This window comes from Barbus barbus (assembly GCF_936440315.1).
Source record: "Barbus barbus genome assembly, chromosome: 39".
NCBI classification, from domain to species: domain Eukaryota; kingdom Metazoa; phylum Chordata; class Actinopteri; order Cypriniformes; family Cyprinidae; genus Barbus; species Barbus barbus.
Window position 1 is genome coordinate 4091195 of NC_136717.1, and position 26874 is coordinate 4118068.

Consider the following 26874-nt stretch of genomic DNA (forward strand, 5'->3'; position numbering starts at 1 on the left):
CTTACAGTGAGGGCTCAGCAGAAGAAGAGATTCAAAGATCAACAAGAGTGAGAAAACCACCTGACTATTATGGAGAGTGGGCAACACTTACTAATTATCAAACAGCTGAACCCAAAACTCTAAAAGATGTTTTTAGTAGTCCAGACAAGAAGAAATGGAAGGAAGCTATGAAGAAAGAAATAGAATCCCTGTATGCAAACAATGTGTGGGAATTGGTAGAACTACCAAAAGATCGAAAAGCAGTGGGCAGTAAATGGGTGTTCAAAGTCAAGGTTGATGCCGATGGAACATTTGAGAGATACAAAGCACGTCTAGTAGCACAAGGTTTTTCACAAAAGTTTGGGTCGGACTATGACAAAACATTTAGTCCAGTAGTCAGATTTGATCATAGAATTTTTATTGTTGCAAATTGCATTTTTACATTTTATATCACCCCACCCACCGTACATAATCTTACCCAGCCCTAACAAACAATCCCCAATTAGTACACAATAATAAAAAAAAAAATAAAAAAAAATTATAAAAAAAAAAAATAAATAAATAAATAAAAAACATATGCATATACACTTATACGTACACACACATGGCATAATTAAGAAAAACATAATGATACAATAAGGGGTATACATATATCTCCACTCAATCCACGTCTAAGATTTGTAAGTCATTAAAGAATGTGATAAATTGTTGCCATTTTTCAAAAAAAGATTCCCCCCTACCTCTGATATTGTACTTAATTTTTTCAAGTTTTAGAAAGAATACCAAATCTTTGAGCCAAACTGAAATAGAGGGGGGTTGAGGGGAGGTCCAAGACAACAGAATTCTGCGCCTAGCAAGAAGAGATGCAAAAGCTATGACGTCAGCCTGTCTCCGGCTTCCAGTAGTCAGATTTGAGTCAATTAGAACAATACTTGCTCTAGCTGTACAGCATGGACTAAAACTACATCAGATGGATGTCAAGACAGCTTTCCTGAATGGAGAACTAAAGTAAGAAGTGTACATGCAACAACCCGAAGGTTTTGTTGTCAAAGGAATAGAACATCTAGTGTGCAAACTAAATCGCAGCATCTATGGATTGAAACAATCACCAAGGTGTTGGAACATCGTTCTAGATGAAAAGCTGAAGAAGATGGGGTTTGTCCAAACTACAGCTGATCCCTGCATTTACACTGCAGCAACTGGTGAGATGTTCATTATTGCTGTGTATGTTGATGACATTCTTCTGGCTGGATGCAATGATAAACGGATGATGGAGGTGAAGAAAATGCTTTCAAAACAATTTGAGATAAAGGACATGGGTGAGCTAACTAATTTTCTTGGTGTGAAAATTGTTCAAAAACCAGAAGCTGAAGAAATCTGGATTGGTCAGACAACATATATCAAAGATGTGTTGGAGAAATTCAGAATGGAAAATTCAAAGCCAGTAAGCACACCAGTAGACATGAACTCGAAGCTCGTCAAACTCTCTGATGACAAAGAAAAACTGGATCCGACACAATTTCAGTCTGCTGTTGGTAGTCTGCTTTATTTGTCAACAAGAACAAGACCAGACATTGCTTATGCTGTAAACAATGTTGCAAGATTCTGTGCTAAACCCACAAAGCATCATTGGATGGCTGTCAAACGAATTATGAGATACTTGAATGGCACTTTGAATCCAGGTTTGCTGTATAGCAAGGACAAGCCAAAGGAATGTATTGGATTTTCAGATGCAGATTGGGCTGGAGACCAAGATGATCGTAAATCTGTTTCAGGATACATGTTTTAAATCAGCGGAGCAGCTGTGAGTTGGAGAAGTAAGAAGCAGACATGCGTAGCTCTTTCCACTGCTGAAGCTGAGTACATGGCGTTGGCAAGCGCGGCTCAAGAAGCGGTTTGGATGCGACAACTGATGACAGATCTAAAGATAAATCAAACAGGACCGATGTTGATGTTTGAAGATAATCAGTCCACTATATGCATGGCAAAGAACCCTAAATTTCATGGACGTGCCAAACACATTGACATCAAGTACCATTTCATTCGAGAGCAAATTGCAAGTGGAGTCATATACTTGAAATATTGCAACACTGAAGATATGGTTGCTGATATATTCACTAAAGGACTGAGTGAAGAAAAGTTCATGAAGTTGAGACAGATGGCTGGAGTTAAAACAGTTAATTGATCATTCTGTTCGCGAGTGAGAAGGAGTGTTGGAAAATGTCACTCTTACTAGAATGGTTATTGACTTTTATGTATTTCAGTTAAAGCTGTTAAAGTACTAAGCTGCCTCTAATGTGAATTTTCTTTTTTGGGTTTTGATGGTGTGACCACTGGGGGGAGCTCTGGGCATATTTTTGTATTCTGTTAGCTAGCATTGAAGAAGAGCTGTATACGTTTTGTCTGAACACGCAGTAAAGGAGAACGCACTTTTTATTCTGTGCGTTTGACTAAAAATGAGTACTTTTTGAGTCTTTATTAAAAACCAACACTTATAGCCTGGCAGCTAACATAAAGCTCGTTCCCTTATGTCAGGGAACCGAGGTTACATTAGTAACCAGAGCATTCCCTCTGAACGTTCTCTCCCGTTGTTGTTTGTCCCGTGTTGTAAATGATGGGAGGCACCGCTGGACCAAGCCCAGGAGGAGGCCGTTCCTCTGGTGGAATGAGCCCTCACTCCGAAAGGACACTGTAAGCCCACTGAGGCGTAAACCAGGGCTGTAACCTCAAGTATCCAGCAACATAGTTTCGGCTTTGTGTCTGGCAGCCCTTTAGTGTGGCCTCTGAAGCAAACGATGAGCTGCTCTAACACTGTGTCCTAACTACATGCGACGTGACAAGATTCCAGCGACAAGCAATTTGGGTGTCCACACCAGAAGCGACAGAATCAAACATCTCAGCCAATCAAAAGCGTGTGTGGGCGGGCTCTCTGGAAGCGCACTGCACTCGCAATGAAATGGATAAGTTTATGAGCTAATTTATAAATATGAACCTTTTTAACATTATTAAGTGTACATACTGACTGATACCATTTTTGTCATGACTGATACAATTTTTGTCATGGAATATACTTGAGTCGGCCCCTTTAAGAAAAGACCATCCCCTTTAGTGACATCAGGACAACAGATTTTTTGTTGTCTCTTTAGTGGCAGGAATTTTAAAGTCTGAGGTGAGTAAGTTGGTGACTTTTCAATTGACACATTTTCTTTGTATGAGTTTGCTTACTTGCTTTGCCAAAGTTTAACATGTCCACCCTGCCAGCATAAAATATGACAGAAGTGATTCGAATACAGTATTTTCAAAATATGTAAGTTTAAATATACCTAATTCTTTTCAACAACCAGACTAACTATTTAGCTAGTCCCAGTTATGCCAGAAGTGATTCGAATACAGTATTTTCAAAATATGTACGTTTAAATATACCTAATTCTTTTCAACAACCAGACTAACTATTTAGCTAGTCCCAGTTTGTTGTAAGGTAATATGCTAATTGAAGCTCAAAATGTCCACCCTGTCGGCCACTTAGACTCATGACACATACATGCAAATACGGACAAAGTAAACAACTCCATTACTTGAGTGAAAGTACAGATACTGCTGGTCAAATATCACTCCATTACAAGTAAAAGTTGTAAAGACAGAAGTACTTGCTTTTAAAAGTACTTAAGTACCAAAAGTAAATTTCCTTTTTTTTTATGTCAATACACTGTTTTATTATTGTTGTATGTAATACTTGCAATACCTCTGAAGCAACTTACAATACATTACACCTACTGAATACACTGACTAGCTTGTAGTATCTTTGGAATAAAGAGCCTTTGGCATGTTAAAAACTTATGGGGGGGGGGGGGGGGGGGGGGAAATTATATAGCTGCAAGCAGCGATTACCGGGGTTCAAGCATTTTAAGGCCTAAGGTGGCATGCTTTTAGGGTCTAGGCCAACCTGGATGTATAGCTGACAGTGAAACACATCGCAAATGGACAATAGGCTCACAGAAACACACACAAATAGAAATTAAATGGTTAAACTATCATATTATTTAGTCATTTAGCAGACGCTTTTATCCAAAGTGACTTACAAATGAGGACATAAGAAGCAATCAAAACCAACAAAAGAGCAACAACGAGCAAGTGCTATTACAAGTCTTGGTTAGCCTAACACAGTACAGATAATTATTATTATTATTTTTTTATTAAAAAGACAGATAAAATAAAATTAGAATAGATAGTGCTAGAGTTAGAGGGTCAAGTAAAGATGGAACAGATGAGTTTTTAGCCGTTTCTTGAAGATGGGTAAGTATTCGGCTGCTCGGATTGAGTTGGGCAGGTCATTCCACCAGATGGGAACAGTTAATGAAAAAGTCCGTGAAAGTGTTTTTGTGTGAACATATACACACACACACACATATTTTCAACTCTCCTGCTCTCCTGCCATAAATCCTCTGGTCCCAGGAGACCCCCAAAACCCAGAATATATGGCAAAGACTTGCGAGTCTGGAACGTGGCGTCACATGCTCCCGAATCTCTCCATTAAGTTTGCAATAATTCATGAAACCAGGATATATTGCAAGAAGACTTTTACGATCAACGTCCAGCCAAGACAATCTCCAGATCTCCACGGAACTGACTTTATGACCTTGCGTATCAGCACATTCCAGGAAAACGCGCCTTTTATTTTTGCGCTCTCTAACAAGACAAAGGAAACGCTTCCCTGCTCAAGAATTATATGTTTAAGGGACAAATTACACTAAGTTTCTGCTATTGAAACAATATACTCGAAAAAAAAACACTATATACAATATATCTATACCTATATGAAGGATGTGTTTTTGTGACATGAAAGCTTGTTGCGTTAAAATCCAAAACAATCCAAGGTTCTTATTTAGCACAGTGGCTAGATTAACAAATAAACAGACACCACCCAATCTAAATATTCCCTCACAGTTTAATAGTAATGACTTTATGAATTTCTTTACTGATAAAATAGATAACATGAATGAATGAATGATGCATTTATATAGCGCTTTATTGTGTATTGCTATACACCCAAAGCGCTTTACAATCATGTGGGGGGTCTCTCCTCAACCACCACCAGTGTGCAGCATCCACTTGGGTGATGCGACGGCAGCCACAGGACAACGGCGCCAGTGCGCTCACCACACACCAGCTACAGGTGGAGAGGAGAGAGAGTCATTGAGCCAATCAAGTGTATGGGGATTATTAGGAGGCCATGATAGACAAGGGCCAGTAGAGGGAATTTGGCCAGGACACCGGGGTTACACCCCTACTCTTTATGAGAAGTGCCATGGGATTTTTAGTGACCACAGAGAGTCAGGACCTCGGTTTAACGTCTCATCCGAAAGACGGTGCTTTTTTGACAGTATAGTGTCCCCATCACTATACTGGGGCGTTAGGACCCACACAGACCACAGGGTGAGCACCCCCTGCTGGCCTCACTAACACCTCCTCCAACAGCAACCTAGTTTTCACCGGAGGTCTCCCATCCAGGTACTGACCAGGCTCAACCCTGCTTAGCTTCAGTGGGCAACCGGTCTTGGGCTGCAGGGTGATATGCTGTAACATCAGAAATACAATAACAAATGTATATTCTACTGCGTCTAGTATTTCAGCTTCATTCATCGCACCCAAAGAAAAACTGCAGTGCTTTACAACTATAGGACAGGAAGAGCTAAATAAACTTATCAGTGCATCTAAACCAACAACATGTTTATTAGATCCTGTACCCACTAAACTACTAAAAGAGTTGTTACCTGTGGCAGAAAAACAGCTTCTCAATATTATTAACTCATCGTTATCTTTAGGTCACGTCCCAAAATCATTCAAGCTGGCGGTTATTAAGCCTCTTATTAAGAAACCACAACTAGATTCTAATGAACTGGCAAATTACAGACCCATTTCAAATCTTCCGTTTATGTCTAAAATTTTAGAAAAAGTTGTCTGCTCAATTGTGCTCCTTTTTGCAAAAAAATTATCTCTATGAAGAATTTCAGTCAGGTTTTAGGCTTCACCATAGTACAGAAACTGCACTTGTTAAAATTACAAATGACTTACTTGCTTCAGATCAAGGCTGCATTTCATTGCTAGTATTACTTGATCTTAGTGCTGCGCTCGACACTATAGACCATGATATACTCATAGATCGATTACAAAACTATACTGGTATTCAAGGGCAGGCTTTAAGATGGTTTAGATCCTACCTGTCCGAACGCTACCACTTTGTTAATTTAAATGGGGAGTCATCTTAATTATCACCAGTAAAGTATGGAGTACCACAAGGATCTGTCCTAGGTCCTCTGCTATTTTCAATATACATGTTGCCCCTTGGTAATCTTATTAGAAAATACGGGATTAGTTTTCATTGTTATGCTGATGATACTCAATTATATATCTCAACAAGACCAGATGAAATTTCTAAACTAAGATAATAGATTGTGTAAAAAATGTAAAAGATTGGATGACCAATAATTTCCTCCTATTAAATTCAGATAAGACAGATATTACTTATTGGACCAAAAAACAGTACACAGAATCTCTTGGATTACAATTTACAACTAGACGGATGTACTGTTACGTCCTCTAAAGTCCAAAATCTGGGTGTTATATTAGACGGCAACTTGTCCTTTGAAAATCATATTTCCCATGTTACAAAAACAGCATTCTTCCATCTCATAAACATTGCCAAGCTTTGAAACATGCTACCTGTTTCTGATGCAGAAAAGCTAGTTCATGCATTCATGACCTCTAGACTGGACTATTGTAATGCACTCCTAGGTGGTTGTTCTGCATCTTCAATAAACAAGCTACAGGTAAGAACTGGTAAGAACTCTGCAGCGGCTAGAGTTCTTACCAGGTCAAGTAAATATGATCATATTGCTCCAATTTTACAGTCTCTGCACTGGCTACCTATTCAGTTCCGTATCATTTACAAAATACTATTACTTGCCTATAAGGCCATAAATGGTTCAGCTCCTGCATACCTAACTTGTCTTCTACCACGCTACAATCCAACCCGCTCCCTAAGGTCGCAAAACTTTGGTCTTTTGGTAGTACCTAGGATAGCAAAGTCCACTAAAGGAGGTACAGCTTTTTCACATTTGGCTCCCAAACTCTGGAATAGCCTTCCTGATAACGTTCGGGGTTCAGACACACTCTCAGGCCCAGTTTCCCGTTAAGGGCTTAAAATAAACCAGGACTAGGCTAATTCTACTTAAATTAATCCACACTAAACAACTGACTTTCTGAGATGTTGCTTAAATTTGGATTAACTAGTTCTAGACTACAGAGTCTCAGATTAAGGTAATCAAGGACAAGTGAGATCATCTTTTGGAAACCCGAATAGATTAATGGCATGCACATGTGGCTAAGGAGAGGTTGCTATAAAAACCTGGTATGGAATACTTGTAATTCATTAGTCTTAAGGAGTGTGTGGAACAGGAGTCTTCTTCTTTCGTGTGTCGTCATCAAATGTCCAGCTCAGTAGAACTCAGCCACATTCTCATCTCAGGTCCCACATCGAAGAGGCCGGCCTCCGAGGGTAGTTTATACAGTGGACAGGTGGTGATTATGTGCTCAGCGGTCTGCTCTGGCTCCCCACACTCACACACTGCTCTGTCCTCCAGGCCCCACTTCCTCATTGATGCTTTGTAACGTCCAACCCCAGTTCGCAGGCGGTTTAGCAGTCCATTGCCGGCGTGGCAGATCCTCTCCTTCAAGACCGCCTCAAGGGTCATAGATGTAACGGTGGATTCGTGAGGGCCCTGCTGACTCCCACTCCTGCTTCCAGGCTGCCGCGAGCCATGCCTCTGTAGACAGGTCCTCGGGGATGGACCTGAGCAGGTCTTGTGCCGCCTTGTTGTACGGGTGGCGGGACTTCAGTCTATAAGGAGGCAGTGCTATTGTGGTGGTATTGTGCTGGATATGCCAGTTGTATCTTTGGGCTTTCCTTGCAAGAGCGAGGGTAGCAGCCTCTCGTCGAAGGCCGGCCGGGGCAATTCCCGCTAGTGTTGGCAGATGGTAGACAGGGGTAGATTTCAGGCAGCCAGTTATAGTCCGAAGGGCGGTGTTTATGGCAGTGTTGACTTTCCTGACGTGTGGGCTTCTGCACCAGGCTGGGGCACAGTATTCAGCTGTGGAGAAGACAAGAGCTACTGTTGATATTCGAAGCACCTTGGCAGTTGCACCCCAGCTAGTACCAGCGAGACGTCGAATTATTGCGACCCTTGATGACACTTTGGCCGTCACTTCTTCAAGGTGTTGTTTGAATGTTAGAGATCTATCTAGGCGTACGCCGAGGTACCGTGGGGCTTGCTGGAACTCAAGGCGCTTGTTATTAACGAATATGTCCAGTTCCCGTCTGGCCTCACTGTTGTTCAGGTGGTAAGCTGCTGCAACTGTCTTGCCGATGCTGAGTTGTAAACGCCACTCACGCAGGTAGGCTGCCAAGATGTCCATGTCCTGGTTTAGGCTGGCCTGCATCTGCTCCCATGTTTGTCGTCTCATCATAATGGCCAGGTCGTCAGCGTAACCATATTTCCGGGATGTTGTTTCCGGCCTTCTAAGCCTGCTGCATTGACCGTCACTGATCTTTAAGGTGAAGCTGTGGTTCGTCACCATCTCAGTGATGAACTTCACCATGTGCCGGTCGGGAATGATCTTTAGTAGCTTTAGGTGGAGTCCGCGGTGCCAGACGGTATCGTAAGCGGCTGTGAGATCAAGCAACACTACTCCAGCCTTCTGTTTTTCCTGAAAGCTGTCCTCAATATCTTGGGTGAGCAGTGTCACCTGGTCAACCATTGACCGACCGCGCCGGAAGCCAGCTTGCTCCCGTGGGAGTTGAGTGTCCACTATTGGCTCGATACGATTATAGATAAGCCTCTCCAGGATTTTGAATGGGACGCAGAGCAGTGGGATGGGTCGGTAAGATTTAGGGTCTTCAGCAGGCTTGTTTGGTTTTGGGAGGGCTATGACAGCAGCGCGGCGCCATATCTTCGGGAGCTTGGACCTCCGAAGGCATGTCGAGTAGAATGAGCTAAGCCATACAGATGTTCTTACGCTCTGGTGAGTCACAAACTCAGGGTGGATGTAATCATGGCCTGGTGCTTTCCCTTGTTTGGTCTTACTCAAGGCAGTCTGGAGTTCAGCTGATGTAAATTCCCCTGACAAGTTGGCGTCCACACTAGCTGCTCTACACAGGGAAGTTACCTGGTGTGATGTTGTGTGGGCAAAGTTCTTATCAGCATCAGGGAAACAGCTGTTCTTAAGGAGCTGGGATGCGATGGCATTTGCTGTTATTGGGCACCGGGAGGTCGATGGTGTTCTACCTGTCAGCTGGTTTATTGTCCGCCACGCCTTACGGCTGGAGTGGGTGAAGTCAATTGACTGAACTACTTCTGTCCACCTTGACCTTCGGGTGACATCTAGCTTCTGCAGAAGTGCCGTTGCAGATGCGAAAGTTCCATCTCTTGACGGGTTTCCCTGCAACTGGCTGCACCAGGGATGGGACCTTTATAATGGACGGTCGGTGGTGTGAGCGGGGGAACCTATCCAGGACACGTCTCTCTGGCTTTTGAGCCGTGTGCCACACTGCGAAAGCCAAGTCCGGATTGATGTGGGTGTTCCAGCGTGTTGAAAAGAAGCTTGGAGGTTCTTTGGGGTCGAAGAGCAGCAGCGCATTGGCACTGGAGGCCCATTGGCTTAATGTCTCTCCATTTGGTGTAGTATGGCTGTAACCCCAGTCTATGTGTTGGCAGTTAAAGTCCCCTGCATAGATGGCGGGTGCAGGTGCCGGTGGAAGTGATGCCATGGTCAGCCTTGATGGTGGGGGCTTGTAGACATTGACAACCGTTGTGGTCTGCACCTTAGTGGACAGCCATTCGATACTCGAGCCTGGTGGAGATTGGCCAATGGCTGTCCAACTAAGGTTGTTCCTTACAAAGGTTGCAAGTCCATGCTGTTTGCTGTGGGTAGACCCAGCAAGCTGGAAACCGGGCAGTTTGAGGATGTTATCACTGTCACGGTGTGTCTCCTGGAGGAGGACGGCTGCTACTTTGTGGGAGTCAGCGAGATGGTAGATGACTTCCATTTTGGCGGTGGTAAGGCCCTCTACATTAAGTTGGAACACCGACAGACCTTGGTACTCGATGGTCGGGATGGTCACTCGTCCTGACATGGACGCACCGTGTCCCTTCGGTCTCTTGCGCCTCAGTCTGCCAGCTAGATGATGACTGGTTGGCGACATTAGTTTCGCAAGCTGGTCTTGCACCATTTCTTGCTACTCACGGAGGAGGCCACGTGAAGGCTGTCGTCATCTCCAACAGGAGTCACTACACTTAAGCAAAGGAACAGGAGTCACTACACTTAACCAAAAAATGGATAAAGACAAAAGAAAACGCTCAAAAAACTTCAGTGAATTTGAGAAGACCCTTTTTAAACAAATTGTATCAAACTATCCTGTAATTGAAAACAAACAGCATGATTCAGGTACAGAAAACAAGAAGAAGAAAGCATGGATTTCCATATTTAATGAAATCAACTCAAATGAAAAAGTAACCAAACGGACACTCCAACAAGTTCAGGTATGATTTATTGTTGCCCCGTTCTTACAAATCAGTAAATTATAAATGTTTTCATTAATGAAATGCAAAAAGAAAACAATATTATGTAGAACTCCAACTTCAGAGTGTATATTATCTTGTAAAGGTCCTGTGGAAAAACATAAAAATAAACCTGAAAAAAACAACTGCTGCTACGCGTCAAGAGCGTTTCAAGACAGGTGGGGGACTTCCAGTTCCACCAGACACAGAGGAGTTGGGGGACTTGTTGGCTGGGATTATTGAAAGTCAGCAACCCCTGGAAGGTATTCCAGATGATGACCATTTGGACAGTTCAGGTGAGGAATCTTTCAAAGACTCATTTGATAGGACACGTCTCATTTACAGTAACATGTGTTATCCCATCCAACATACAGTAATTAAATGCAAGTCATGTCTTGTAACAAAAATGACGTAATGACCTTTATTGTTGAAGTCAAATGTAATACTAGATTTTTTCTTCCATACAAAGATGACCTGATCTTCACCCAGGACTTGGGGGGCGCAGGGAACAGTCAAGAGGCTCAAATGAATCCATCAGCAGCCAGCACCAACATGCAGCAGCATCCAGTCTCCTGCGGTAGCATTAGTCAGCATCCAGCAGTCTCTAATCCAGGCAGCAGGTCAAGAGGGAAAAGGATGACCATTCATGAGAAACTTGCCATAGAGTTCCATGAATGTAAATTAAAATATTTAAAAGAAGAACATGAAGTCAAAATGAAAATTCTTCATCTTGAGTTGTCTATGAAAGAGAGAGAGAGAGATGAAGCAGCAGCAGTGTCAATTGTCTTTGGAACCAAACCTCAGTTAAATAAAAAAAATGTCCTGAAATGTTTTACCTGTCTATGCCAATCATTTATGTATCACTCAAGGCACATTTATGAGAAGTGCTGCAAAGCAAAAGCATCTCTGTAAGCAAGTCCATTTCTGTCATTGGCTAGCTCAGGGATAGGGACATGTTGGTCATCATCATCTTCAATATCAGGGTCTGGGCAGCCACACTGTTTAAGAAAATTATGAAGCACTGCTGTTGCAATAATAACAATGCAGCACCTCCTAGGTTCAAACCGCAGTGTATTTCGGAGACACTGGAAACGATTCTTCCATACACCAAACATGCGCTCTATTAGCCCTCTGGTGAGAATGTGAGCTTGGTTATAGCGCTGTTGCTCTGGTCTGACTGGATGGAGATAAGGGGTGAACAAGAAGTTTGTCTGTGCATACCCACTGTCACCAAGTAGAATTCCAGAGTGTTGTCTTGCTTCAAACTGAGTATATAAAGAGGAGTTGTGGAAAATCCTTGAGTCATGAGTTGAACCTTTCCAGCGTGCAACAATATTGGAGAACTGCATAGTGGGAGTGCACACTCCTTGTACATTTATTGAAAACCAGTTTTTACGATTTCTGAATTCCTCAGCATCTGCTGTAGAGGGACACTTGATGGGAATGTGGCAGCCATCGATACAACCAATGACTCCAGGGAAGTTCCCATATTCATAGAAATCTACCTTGTAGGTGGCCTGTTCAGCAGCATTTGGGAACTTGATGAAATCCTTTTTCAGTTCACATACAGGTCCTTTTAAAAAAATTAGCATATTGTGATAAAGTTCATTATTTTCTGTAATGTACTGATAAACATTAGACTTTCATATATTTTAGATTCATTACAACACAACTGAAGTAGTTCAAGCCTTTTATTGTTTTAATATTGATGATTTTGGCATACAGCTCATGAAAACCCAAAATTCCTATCTCAAAAAATTAGCATATTTCATCCGACCAATAAAAGAAAAGTGTTTTTAATACAAAAAAAAAGTCAACCTTCAAATAATTATGTTCAGTTGTGCACTCAATACTTGGTCGGGAATCCTTTTGCAGAAATGACTGCTTCAATGCGGCGTGGCATGGAGGCAATCAGCCTGTGGCACTGCTGAGGTGTTATGGAGGCCCAGGATGCTTCGATAGCGGCCTTAAGCTCATCCAGAGTGTTGGGTCTTGCGTCTCTCAACTTTCTCTTCACAATATCCCACAGATTCTCTATGGGGTTCAGGTCAGGAGAGTTGGCAGGCCAATTGAGCACAGTAATACCATGGTCAGTAAACCATTTACCAGTGGTTTTGGCACTGTGAGCAGGTGCCAGGTCGTGCTGAAAAATGAAATCTTCATCGCCATAAAGCTTTTCAGCAGATGGAAGCATGAAGTGCTCCAAAATCTCCTGATAGCTAGCTGCATTGACCCTGCCCTTGATAAAACACAGTGGACCAACACCAGCATCACTGACTGTGGGTACTTGATACTGGACTTCAGGCATTTTGGCATTTCCCTCTCCCCAGTCTTCCTCCAGACTCTGGCACCTTGATTTCCGAATGACATGCAAAATTTGCTTTCATCCGAAAAAAGTACTTTGGACCACTGAGCAACAGTCCAGTGCTGCTTCTCTGTAGCCCAGGTCAGGCGCTTCTGCCGCTGTTTCTGGTTCAAAAGTGGCTTGACCTGGGGAATGCGGCACCTGTAGCCCATTTCCTGCACACGCCTGTACACGGTGGCTCTGGATGTTTCTACTCCAGACTCAGTCCACTGCTTCCGCAGGTCCCCCAAGGTCTGGAATCGGTCCTTCTCCACAATCTTCCTCAGGGTCCGGTCACCTCTTCTCGTTGTGCTGCGTTTTCTGCCACACTTTTTCCTTCCCACAGACTTCCCACTGAGGTGCCTTGATACAGCACTCTGGGAACAGCCTATTCGTTCAGAAATTTCTTTCTGTGTCTTACCCTCTTGCTTGAGGGTGTCAATGATGGCCTTCTGGACAGCAGTCAGGTCGGCAGTCTTACCCATGATTGCGGTTTTGAGTAATGAACCAGGCTGGGAGTTTTTAAAAGCCTCAGGAATCTTTTGCAGGTGTTTAGAGTTAATTAGTTGATTCAGATGATTAGGTTAATAGCTCGTTTAGAGAACCTTTTCATGATATGCTAATTTTTTGAGATAGGAATTTTGGGTTTTCATGAGCTGTATGCCAAAATCATCAATATTAAAACAATAAAAGGCTTGAACTACTTCAGTTGTGTTGTAATGAATCTAAAATATATGAAAATCTAATGTTTATCAGTACATTACAGAAAATAATGAACTTTATCACAATATGCAAATTTTTTGAAAAGGACCTGTATGTTATATAGCTAAGTTATCTGATTAATATCATAGGATGTGTCATAGAATGGGCTTCAGTTTATTGGCATAAAGTCAATCAGCTTCACCTGAGGCAGCTATTCCAATGCTTCTTTTTTGATAATATTGCTGCATTGTAATCATAATATAACTGTGTTCATGTTTTCATGTCATTTATATTTTTATCATTAATTTTCATTATCTCCATGACGGCCCTGCACCGTGAGCACTCAATTACTTGTTTTTGAAACGTACTGATGATCAAGATAAGAAATTGCCAGAAATACCCATCCCTATTCTTGAGATGAAGCCATGTTTACAGAAGAAAAAAAATCGGATATGGAAAGCTCTGGTTTGTGTGGATGAGACCAAAGTCTCGAATTCATAAAAGCAGTGCTGTCTCTTTAAAATCTGTTGCTCATGACATGGATCTGACACAAATCCAATTTTCTCCCTGTTCTTTACAGTCATTTAGGACGTTTTAGCTCTTTTAAGATTTATAAAGTCACTTGCCAAAAATAGTCATTTTGACATTCAACATTTTGTGATTTTGTCCGGTATTCGTCTGGCCAGCATGAGGACCAATAAAATAAAACAAATAAATAAAACAACTTCAATTAGGACGCTCATGACATTCTTTAAAAATGTCATTCATTTCAGTAGAGAGGGATATTTTAATAAGGATCAAATGACAGAGTTTGAGAATGAAAACCAACCTGTTTGTTCCTCAGTATCTTCATGTTTGACTCTGAATGCTTCTTCAATCTTCATGTCTTCTCTCTCCTCTTTAATAAACGCCATCTTTATAACAGTGAGTCTCGTGGATCTCATTCGCTTCAGCAGGAGGTTTTCTGTGTGTTTGGACACTTTCTCCTGTTTAAGATCAGAATAATTAAGAAAAGGAAAAATAAGCGTAAACTAAATCTGTGTGTCTCAATCAGCTCCCTAGTTACTGCACTGCTAAGTGACTCAGAGAGAGAGTTAATGGCCTTAAATCACCATCAGGAGACAAAAAACAGCATGTTCTGCATTTGGTATTAGATTAGAGTTTCCAACTGTTCTGTGAGAGAAAGAATCGTCCCGGCTGAATGGGAAAGTTATCAATGGGTCTGTCCAGTAACTAATAATGAATGCGCAGTTTGCAGAGAAGCATTTCAGTTGCAGTGAACTTTGACTTAAAGGGACAGTTCACCCAAAAATTAAAAATGTGTCTTTGTTTACACACCCATGAGATGTTCCAAACCTGTAATCAATTCTTTCTTTTGTTGAATATAAAAGAAAATACTTTGAAGAATGCGGGTAATCAAAGAGTTTCTGGTCCCCAATAACTCTGATAGTATTTTTTTGTAAGTTACTGAGGACCAGCAGCTGTTTAGTTTCCCACATAAGTATCTTCTTTTGTGTTCAGAAGAAAAATAACTTTATGCAGGTTTAGAACAACCTGGGTAAATTATGACTGAATTTTCATATTTTCTAAAGTGACAGACCCCAGCAGGCACCGGACGTCAATATGACGTCAGATTGACGTTGGACCCCAACGTCGGAGAGACGTTGTATTTTGGTTGAAAGTGAAAATCGGGTTGACGTCAGAACCCAACGTCAGATTGACGTCGGAACCCAACGTCAGATTGACGTCGGAACCCAACGTCAGTTTGATGTCGGAACCCAACGTCGGAGAGACGTTGTATTTTGGTTGAAAGTGAAAATCGGGTTGACGTCAGAACCCAACGTCAGATTGACGTCAGAACCCAACGTCGGAGAGACGTTGTATTTTGGTTGAAAGTGAAAATCGGGTTGACGTCAGAACCCAACGTCAGATTGACGTCGGAACCCAACGTCAGATTGATGTCAATCTCCAACGTTGGACAGACGTTGTATTTTGGTTGAAAATGAAAATCGGGTTGACGTCAGAACCCAACGTCAGATTGACGTCAATCTCCGACGTTGGACAGACGTTGCATTTTGGTTGAAAATGAAAATCGGGTTGACGTCAGAACCCAACGTCAGATTGACGTCAATCTCCGACGTTGGACAGACGTTGCATTTTGGTTGAAAATGAAAATCGGGTTGACGTCAGAACCCAACGTCAGGCTGATGTCAGAACCCAACGTCAGATTGACGTCAATCTCCGACGTTGGACAGACGTTGTATTTTGGTTGAAAATGAAAATCGGGTTGACGTCAGAATCCAACGTCAGACTGATGTCAAAACTCAACGTCAAATTGACGTCAATCTCCGACGTTGGACAGACGTTGTATTTTGGTTGAAAATGAAAATCGGGTTGACGTCAGAACCCAACGTCAGATTGATGTCAGAACCCAACGTCAGAACCCAACGTTGGACAGACGTTGTACTTTGGTTGAAAATGAAAATCAGGTTGACGTCAGAACCCAACGTCAGAATGATGTCAGAACCCAACGTCAGATTGACGTCAATCTCCAACGTTGGACAGACGTTGTATTTTGGTTGAAAATGAAAATCGGGTTGACGTCAGAATCCAACGTCAGATTGACGTCAATCTCCAACGTTGGACAGACGTTGCATTTTGGTTGAAAATGAAAATCGGGTTGACGTCAGAACCCAACGTCAGGCTGATGTCAGAACCCAACGTCAGATTGACGTCAATCTCCGACGTTGGACAGACGTTGTATTTTGGTTGAAAATGAAAATTGGGTTGACGTCAGAATCCAACGTCAGACTGATGTCAAAACCCAACGTCAAATTGACGTCAATCTCCGACGTTGGACAGATGTTGTATTTTGGTTGAAAATGAAAATCGGGTTGACGTCAGAACCCAACGTCAGATTGATGTCAGAACCCAACGTTGGACAGACGTTGTATTTTGGTTGAAAATGAAAATCAGGTTGACGTCAGAACCCAACGTCAGATTGACGTCAGAACCCAACGTTGGACAGACGTTGTATTTTGGTTGAAAATGAAAATCAGGTTGACGTCAGAACCCAACGTCAAATTGATGTCAGAACCCAACGTCAGATTGACGTCAGAACCCAACGTTGGACAGATGTTGTATTTTGGGTGAAAATGAAAAATGCAACATCTATCCAACATTAGAGGTTGAGGTCAATCTTACATTAAGTTCTGATGTCAACCTGATTTTTGTCAGCCTCCAACAGTGGACAAACACTGCATTACATCCCTATCGAAACTGGCCATTACCACATTTGTTATCAACCTGTGAATACAAAAGGAAGAGGAGTTAAATGTCCAAATAATTAATTATACATAACACATTATGAACCGCTTGTTATAGTTTGTGTTAGGTTTGTCATATCTAATGTAGATGTCACATTGGTTGTACTGTGGTGCTAGATGGAAGATCATGGGCCCACCCAAATTGCTATGCTTTTATCTTCTGAAGACAAAACTGATATTGCGAAACCTAAAACCTTCCTGGTGTTAATGCTAAAAGGCAGTGAGGAAAAATCTCTAATCATTCACTTGGGTCTGTTGTATGTACACAAAAGTGAGAGAACAAACAACTGACTGAGCAAATTATGACTCTTATATGGTACCAAAAGCAATGTTTTGGGATATTTCACAGTACGAGTTCAGTAATATCAGCAGTCTGTCATTATTTTGTAAGTTGGCAATATTAGCACACATTTGCAAACAAGGCTTGACATTAACATAGAATCATCCCGTATTTAAGGCATATGAATGGTATTCCACATTACATCAATAAGCGTGGTTTGTCCCATTTTTTTATTTACTTCAGTTTTATGGTTTTTGTTTGGCAACCGTTACTGCCAGTCATTTGACCGTTTCTTTATTTTTTTAACAGTGTAAAACTTACTTTATGGATTTTTTACTGACCAATTAAATAAAGTGATATCACTAAACCGTGTACAGAGGAACACTGTCCTTTCACAGATTTTCCTAGATTATTATGATCAAACGCATTCAATAAAGTGCTAAAAGTAAAATACTAGCCTAAACGTTCTACAGAGAAACACTTCTTATTTTACAGCTTATTAAAAAACAAAAAATTATAGTGTTAAAGGATGCTGACAATTGTAAATTAATAAAAGTTTTATTCTGAAAGACAAAATACAAAGTCTCTACATATACTGTACAAAACTGAAAATGCAATCATTCAGTTTTTGAAGTAAAACAGTGCAAATTTGAAAGGAAATATATTTCAACATTTAAAATACTGTACCAATTAACAGAACAGTTTGATGAGAAGTTAATGAGTTGAATTAAATATTCTCAGCACAAGAAATACAAAACATCTACAAGTTTCAAACGACTATTAATTCTAAAGGCTGGATTACACTACATGACTTTTCAAATCTGAACAGATTTTTAAAACACTAGGCATCATACATACAGTCAGGTCCATAAATATTGGGACATCGACACAATTCTAACATTTTTGGCTCTATACACCACCACAATGGATTTCAAATGAAACGAACAAGATGTGCTTTAACTGCACACTGTCAGCTTTAATTTGAGGGTATTTACATCCAAATCAGGTGAACGGTGTAGGAATTACAACAGTTTGCATATGTGCCTCCCACTTGTTAAGGGACCAAAAGTAATGGGACAATTGGCTTCTCAGCTGTTCCATGGCCAGGTGTGTGTTACTCCCTCACTATCCCAATTACAAGGAGCAGATAAAATGTCCAGAGTTAATTTCAAGTGTGCTATTTGCATTTGGAATCTGTTGCTGTCAACTGTCAAGATGAGATCCAAAGAGCTGTCACTATCAGTGAAGCAAGCCATCATTAGGCTGAAAAAACAAAACAAACCCATCAGAGAGATAGCAAAAACATTAGGCGTGGCCAAAACAACTGTTTGGAACATTCTTAAAAAGAAGGAACGCACCGGTGAGTTCAGCAACACCAAAAGACCCGGAAGACCACGGAAAACAACTGTGGTGGATGACCAAAGAATTCTTTCCCTGGTGAAGAAAACACCCTTCACAACAGTTGGCCAGATCAAGAACACTCTCCAGGAGGTAGGTGTATGTGTGTCAAAGTCAACAATCAAGAGAAGACTTCACCAGAGTGAATACAGAGGGTTCACCACAAGATGTAAACCATTGGTGAGCCTCAAAAACAGGAAGGCCAGATTAGAGTTTGCCAAACGGCATCGAAAAAAGCCTTCACAGTTCTGGAACAACATCCTATGGACAGATGAGACCAAGATCAACTTGTACCAGAGTGATGGGAAGAGAAGAGTATGGAGAAGGAAAGGAACTGCTCATGATCCGAAGCATACCACCTCATCAGTGAAGCATGGTGGTGGTAGTGTCATGGCGTGGGCATGTATGGCTGCCAGTGGAACTGGTTCTCTTGTATTTATAGATGATGTGACTGCTGACAAAAGCAGCAGGATGAATTCTGAAGTGTTTCGGGCAATATTATCTGCTCATATTCAGCCAAATGCTTCAGAACTCACTGGACGGCGCTTCACAGTGCAGATGGACAATGACCCAAAGCATACTGCAAAAGCAACCAAAGAGTTTTTGAAGGGAAAGAAGTGGACTGTTATGCAATGGCCAAGTCAATCACCTGACCTGAATCCGATTGAGCATCCATTTCACTTGCTGAAGACCAAACTGAAGGGAAAATGCCCCAAGAACAAGCAGGAACTGAAGACGGTTGCAGTAGAGGCCTGGCAGAGCATCACCAGGGATGAAACCCAGCGTCTGGTGATGTCTATGCGTTCCAGACTTCAGGCTGTAATTGACTGCAAAGGATTTGCAACCCAGTATTAAAAAGTGAAAGTTTGATTTGATTATTATTCTGTCCCATTACTTTTGGTCCCTTAACAAGTGGGAGGCACATATACAAACTGTTGTAATTCCTACACCGTTCACCTGATTTGGATGTAAATACCCTCAAATTAAAGCTGACAGTCTGCAGTTAAAGCACATCTTGTTCGTTTCATTTGAAATCCATTGTGGTGGTGTATAGAGCCAAAAATGTTAGAATTGTGTTGATGTCCCAATATTTATGGACCTGGCTATATACTGACTTTGTAAATCGTGATAAAGGAAAACTGGGCATCATACACAACATGACCGAGGATCATACACTACCAGACTTTAAAGTTGTTCCGAGCACAACAAACTCACTCAGAAACATGAGCCTTGGAGACGCGTGACAAATGGAAACAATATACGTTCTAAAATCGGCTGAAAATATCAAACATTTTTGATATCCTCCAACTGGATAGAATCTGAGTCTGAAGCTAAAAAACCGGAGTCTGTGACTATCAAATCTACAGACTGGCTCTGACTTTCGGCAACTAGTGTCAACTTCTCCAGACTGTAAATTGGCGGAAAATCAGGACAAAAAACGTGTAGTGTATTCCAGGCCTAATTATATATATGATGCCCAGCTTTCCTTTGTCATTATTTACAAAATCGGTAAGTGTATGATGCCTGGTGATTTAAAAATCTGTTCAGATTTTTAAAAGTCGTGTAGTGTATTCCAGGCTTAAAGGGATACTCCACCCCAAAATGAAAATTGTCATTAATCACTTACCCCCATGTTGTTCCAAGCCTGTAAAAGCTTCATTCATCTTCGGAACACAATTTAAGATATTTTGGATGAAACCCGGGAGGCTTGTGTCTGTCCCATTGACTGCCAAGTAAATTACACTGTCAAGGTCCAGAAAAGTATGAAACACATTGTCAGAATATGTTATGTAATGTTATGAAGCGATGAGAATACTTTTTATATAGAAATACAACAAAAATAATGACTTTATTCAACAATTAGGCACCGTAACGTCTCCTCTGCATCAGCACAGCGCCATTTTGGAGATTATGCCCTGGACGCAAAACACATACACTCTTCTGTATCAGCCTTGACACAGGGATGCGCTGTTTGCGTTCAAATCAAAGCATAAATCAACGCAGAAAACGCATCCCTGTGTCGAGGCTGATACAGAAGAGTGTACACATTTTGTGTCCAGGGCATAATCTCCAAAATGGCGCTACGTTGACACAAACAGTATTCTCGTCACTTCATAACATAATGATTGAACCACTGATGGCAGACGGAGTATTCTGGCGATGTGTTTCATACTTTTCTGGACCTTGACTGTGTAATGTACTTGGCAGTCAATGGGACATTGACAAGCCTCCCAGTTTTCATCCAAAATATCTTAAATTGTATTCAGAAGACGAACAAAGCTTTTATGGGTTTGGAACGACATGGTGGTAATTGATTAATGACAAAATTTTCATTTTGGGGTGGACTATCTCTTTAAAACTGTTTCATTATTCAGATGTAAATTTGTGTAAACAAATTTCCTGAAGAGGAATTCTTGAGAAGCAATTGAAAAAATTAGGGTTAGTATCATAATTTTTTTCTTTGAAAAAGATTGTGCAGGGAACTGTACTTTAGCTTGTATTATCCCAATCAGGTTTATAGTGTTTTTATCAATATTCGATTGACCCTTTTGGGCTCCAATATAGCTCTGATAATATATGTGGAAAAAAATTACATTGTATTTTAATCCTGAATACTAGCTACACAAGTGTAATAAAAAGTAAAATCAAAACATACAAATAAAGGTCCATGATTCTGCACCAGAAGTGACAGACACAGTAGATAAAGAGCAGTCCTCCAAATCTGAAGTAATCAGCTGGATCCTTGCTGCATCTGGGGGTTAAATAAAAAAAAAAAAAAAAAAAAAAAAATAGACGACAGATTTATTGAAAAGTCCTTAAAAAGGAGGATTCCATTTGTGTACCTTTTCTTTAAACAACATTTGACATTATGAGATATTCTGACTAATTTAATTATTTAGCTGTGACCTAATGGTTAGAGAGGCAGACTTGTAGTCTGAAGGTCATGGGTTCGAGTCTCAGTCCTGGCAGGAAACCCACTAGTGTAAACAGGGCTTGAGGTACCCTTGAGCAAGTTACAAGTTAAACCTACTTGTAATTATAAACACATTTACATTTAGCAGACGCTTTTATCCAAAGCGGCTTACATTGCATTCAAGTTACAGTTTCTACATTTTTATCAGCTCTTGCTTTCCCTGGGAATCGAACCCATGATCTTGGCGTTGCTAGCGCCATGCTCTACTATTTGAGCTACAGGAAATACAAATAAAGAAATGAGTATTCACAACAAATAACTTTTCCCAGATGTAAAAAATGGCAATTAGTACACTAAAAAAAATAAATATAATATTTTTATCAATTGCTAAAATGCTAATACCTGTATATTTATAACTAATAAAATTATTAATCTGTTTACACTGCTTTTCTATCACACGTCGGTGATGTCTAACAAATGTACTTGAGGAGATCATTAAATTACTCAAGTATCTTCATACTTCATCCACCTTATTCCTAAACGCAGAAGTAAGCCTATGGGCGAGACTTCAAGTTCATTAGCCTTAAATAACAATAACAACATGCAGTAAATAGTAAAACTGTTTGTATTACAAACCAGTGTGTTCATAATTAAGATAATACACTAAAATAATATGGTATGACAAACCAATTTGCAATATCAAGCAGCAAAACGAGCAGTTCTGTATAGCTAAAAAAGTAAAAATATCTGGAAGCAAGACCCATAAAATCTATAAATGGGCCATTTTTATGTGAAGAATAAGGTCAATATGATGTCATCATTTACTCACTTATGTCTTTTCCAACCTGCATAACTGACTTTTTTTTCTGTGGAACACAAAAGAAGATTAAAAAAGACATGAGGGTTAGAAAATGATGAGGGAGTTTTGATTTTGAGTGAGCTAAACTCAAGAATTAAGTTTGAATCAGAGTGGTGCCTTGGTGCAGAGTTTGCCTGCTTTGCCCATGTTCACATATAACGGCACATGATCATTAAAGTATTATGAATACTCACTTTTACAGAAGATCATATGGCAGAAGATTTTCAATCCCAAAACCTCTGGACCATGAGAGGGGAAACACACACACACACACACACACACACACACACACGAATATTTAACAGGTTTAATAAAACAATAGTAATTGTTGACTTACTGACAGAGACAGACAGGCTTACAAAAAGTTTGGCTAACGTTACTCACCAGCTTTATACAAACACTTAGCAGTAAGTTGGATCAGAAAGCACGGTTTGTATAGTATTCTTCAGGTGGTTTCATGATCTCTCTGTTGAACACATGTCAGTTGTTCATGTTCCAGAGTGAGACATTTTATTTGACAATAAAATAACAATATTGTTATTTTTACTATTTCATTCTGTTATTAAAAATAAGATCAGCAAAAGGCGGCCTTCAGTACTTAACTCATATTAAGGTCCAGCTCCCGCTATTTATTCTGTCATTCATGTATATGTATCTATTACATAAACCTCCAGAACTTGTAGTACTAACGCTACGCGGATATATTTACATTTCGCGATATAAAAACAACAACAACGAGTCACTTTTAATCATGCCCAAGACATCGTCACACAGCCTTATCTGGACAGTATTAAAACATAATAACAAAACACAGAAACAGATTATGTCATCGCGATTATCATATCACTTTAACAGTAACAAAAAAACAATTATAAGAGGTACTTACCTTCTGTGTTTCCATTATGTGTCCATAGCCATTGTGTCTGTGTTCTCAATCGACACCGCATAACTCAAAATCGGTCAAAATAATAACTCATCTGTCAGATATGAGACAATCATGTGAAAGCCATTCCTAGAGCACTGAACGGAGCAGGACTGCAGATAAACAGAGCTGCAGTAACGTCTGAGGTGAACTTTCAAATCTGAGCGGGAGGAGGCGTGCCCTGCTGTCATTGGTCAGATTCCTGGATGACATTCAGATTAACCAATCACGAACAAAGCAACATAGAGAGACGTCAAACAACTTTGTAACTGTAGAAAAAAATGTTTTAAACAAAAGATAGCAAATATGTATAGATTTTTTTTTTTTTTAGGCTGTTACATGTAAGTAATTGGTAAAATTGTGTTTTCACTTATGCTCACAACCAGGGGCAGGCACATCTGTGCCATTCACTATTCACCTATAATTTCCATATGAATTTATAGTTAAAATAGGGTTAGGTTTAGGAGTACAGAGAAGGTGTGTACACGTCTGGCTATACTTGTAAATTACAGTTTCATTCACATGACCAATGATGACCCTTTTGAACTTTAACAAATCCCTTGCCTCAACTGTATAACCACTCTTATGCCTAAATGCAGCTGTGCCTACAACTGTGGCATTTTCTATATCTGACCCTTTGCTGTAAGTGTTACACCACCTGTTGGTTTAGGTTTATTCCTTTGTCCACAGTAACACTTACTAAAAACACTGTCATAATTGCAACATTTGTCTACAGATTACACTGTTGACTGCAGTGGCAATGCTGTTACAGCATTCGTGGTATGGGAAAATGTAAACGAAATGTTGATGTGCGACTAATTCAACAATAATTGAGGCCTATGATAATGAATGTACTCTTATTCATGTCATCACTGTATTGCTTGCAACGGCAAATGACTCCGTGGTTATGCAGTCACCTCACAGCAAGATGTTTCCATAACGCAGACATGCACATTTGACAAATTGAGGATTCTACATTTTCCATATTTAAATGTATGTTTTCTACAAATTGCATGGAATGTATGCATTCCAGTCCTCTCAGACCCTTTTCTCTATGCTCTTGTTTTTTTCTCATTTCAAATTTCTCAGTAGATATAGGGTTTCTCTCACACAAATAACAAATGTATACTCTGATCAGATAACATACCAATATTTTTCGATGGCTGTATGACGTGATTGTGAAGTCAACATCTAATGATGTTAGAGTTTGACACTGAGTGAGCATTACCAATATGATGTCTAGGAGACGTTGGGTTTTGGTTGCCATACCTGACGACTCTATATCAGTATTTGACGTCAATATGACGTTGGCTTAAGAAGTTGGCTCGACGTTGGATTTTGGTTAGTTAATGCCACAACCTAAAAACAACGTCAAATGATGTTAGAATCTGACGTTGTGTGGACGTTACCATTATGACGTCTAGGTGACGTTGGGTTTTGGTTGCCATACCTGACGACTGTATATGAGTATTTGACGTCAATATGAACCTGGCTTAAGATGTTGGCTTGACGTTGGATTTTGGTTATTTTTTGCCACAACCTAATACTAACTATCGATCAACGTCAAATTATGTTATAATTTGACGTTGTGTGGACGTTACCATTATGACGTCTAGGCGACGTTGGGTTTTGGTTGCCATACCTGACGACTCTATATCAGTATTTGACGTCAATATGACGTTGGCTTAAGAAGTTGGCTCGACGTTGGATTTTGGTTAGTTAATGCCACAACCTAAAAACAACGTCAAATGATGTTAGAATCTGACGTTGTGTGGACGTTACCATTATGACGTCTAGGTGACGTTGGGTTTTGGTTGCCATACCTGATGACTGTATATCAGTATTTGACGTCAATATGACGTTGGCTTGAGACGTTGGCTCGACGTTGGATTTTGGTTAGTTAATGCCACAACCTAAAAACAACTGAAGATCAACATCAAATGATGTTAGAATCTGACGTTGTGTGGACGTTACCATTATGACGTCTAGGCGACGTTGAGTTTTGGATGCCATACCTGACGACTGTGTATCAGTATTTGACGTCAATATGACGTTGGCTTAAGACGTTGGCTCGACGTTGGATTTTGGTTAGTTAATGCCACAACCTAAAAACAACTGAAGATCAACGTCAAATGATTTTATAATCTGACGTTGTCTGGACGTTACCATTATGACGTCTAGGCGACGTTGAGTTTTGGATGCCATACCCAACGAATGTATATCAGTATTTGACGTCAATATGACGTTGGCTTTAGACGTTGGCTCGACGTTGGATTTTGGTTAGTTAATGCCACAACCTAAAAACAACGTCAAATGATGTTAGAATCTGACGTTGTGTGGACGTTACCATTATGACGTCTAGCCGACGTTGGGTTTTGGTTGCCATACCTGACCACTGTATATCAGTATTTGACGTCAATATGACGTTGGCTTTAGACGTTGGCTCGACGTTGGATTTTGGTTAGTTAATGCCACAACCTAAAAACAACGTCAGATGATGTTAGAATCTGACGTTGTGTGGACGTTACCATTATGACGTCTAGCCGACGTTGGGTTTTGGTTGCCATACCTGACCACTGTATATCAGTATTTGACGTCAATATGACGTTGGCTTTAGACGTTGGCTCGACGTTGGATTTTGGTTAGTTAATGCCACAACCTAAAAACAACGTCAAATGATGTTAGAATCTGACGTTGTGTGGACGTTACCATTATGACGTCTAGCCGACGTTGGGTTTTGGTTGCCATACCTGACGACTGTATATCAGTATTTGACGTCAATATGACGTTGGCTTAAGACGTTGGCTCGACGTTGGATTTTGGTTAGTTAATGCCACAACCTAAAAACAACGTCAAATGATGTTAGAATCTGACGTTGTGTGGACGTTACCATTATGACGTCTAGCCGACGTTGGGTTTTGGTTGCCATACCTGACCACTGTATATCAGTATTTGACGTCAATATGACGTTGGCTTTAGACGTTGGCTCGACGTTGGATTTTGGTTAGTTAATGCCACAACCTAAAAACAACGTCAAATGATGTTAGAATCTGACGTTGTGTGGACGTTACCATTGTGACGTCTAGGCGACGTTGGGTTTTGGTTGCCATAACCGACGACTGTATATCAGTATTTGACGTCAACATGACGTTGGCTTTAGACGTTGGCTCGACGTTGGATTTTGGTTAGTTAATGCCACAACCTAAAAACAACGTCAAATGATGTTAGAATCTGACGTTGTGTGGACGTTACCATTATGACGTCTAGCCGACGTTGGGTTTTGGTTGCCATACCTGACCACTGTATATCAGTATTTGACGTCAATATGACGTTGGCTTTAGACGTTGGCTCGACGTTGGATTTTGGTTAGTTAATGCCACAACCTAAAAACAACGTCAAATGATGTTAGAATCTGGCGTTGTGTGGACGTTACCATTATGACGTCTAGCCGACGTTGGGTTTTGGTTGCCATACCTGACCACTGTATATCAGTATTTGACGTCAATATGACGTTGGCTTTAGACGTTGGCTCGACGT

At 40.7% G+C, this 26874-nt stretch overlaps 1 protein-coding gene across 1 annotated transcript; it reads right to left on the reverse strand.

Moving 5' to 3' along the window:
- Positions 1 to 11467: 11467 nt before the first annotated feature.
- Positions 11468 to 12184, reverse strand: LOC306858485 (putative nuclease HARBI1; the record flags this gene model as incomplete). The annotated part of the gene is made up of 1 exon (XM_079399052.1): positions 11468 to 12184. The coding sequence occupies one exon, from the start codon at positions 12182 to 12184 to the stop codon at positions 11468 to 11470; it is 717 nt and encodes a 238-aa protein (XP_079255178.1).
- Between the last annotated feature and the right edge of the window lie 14690 nt (positions 12185 to 26874).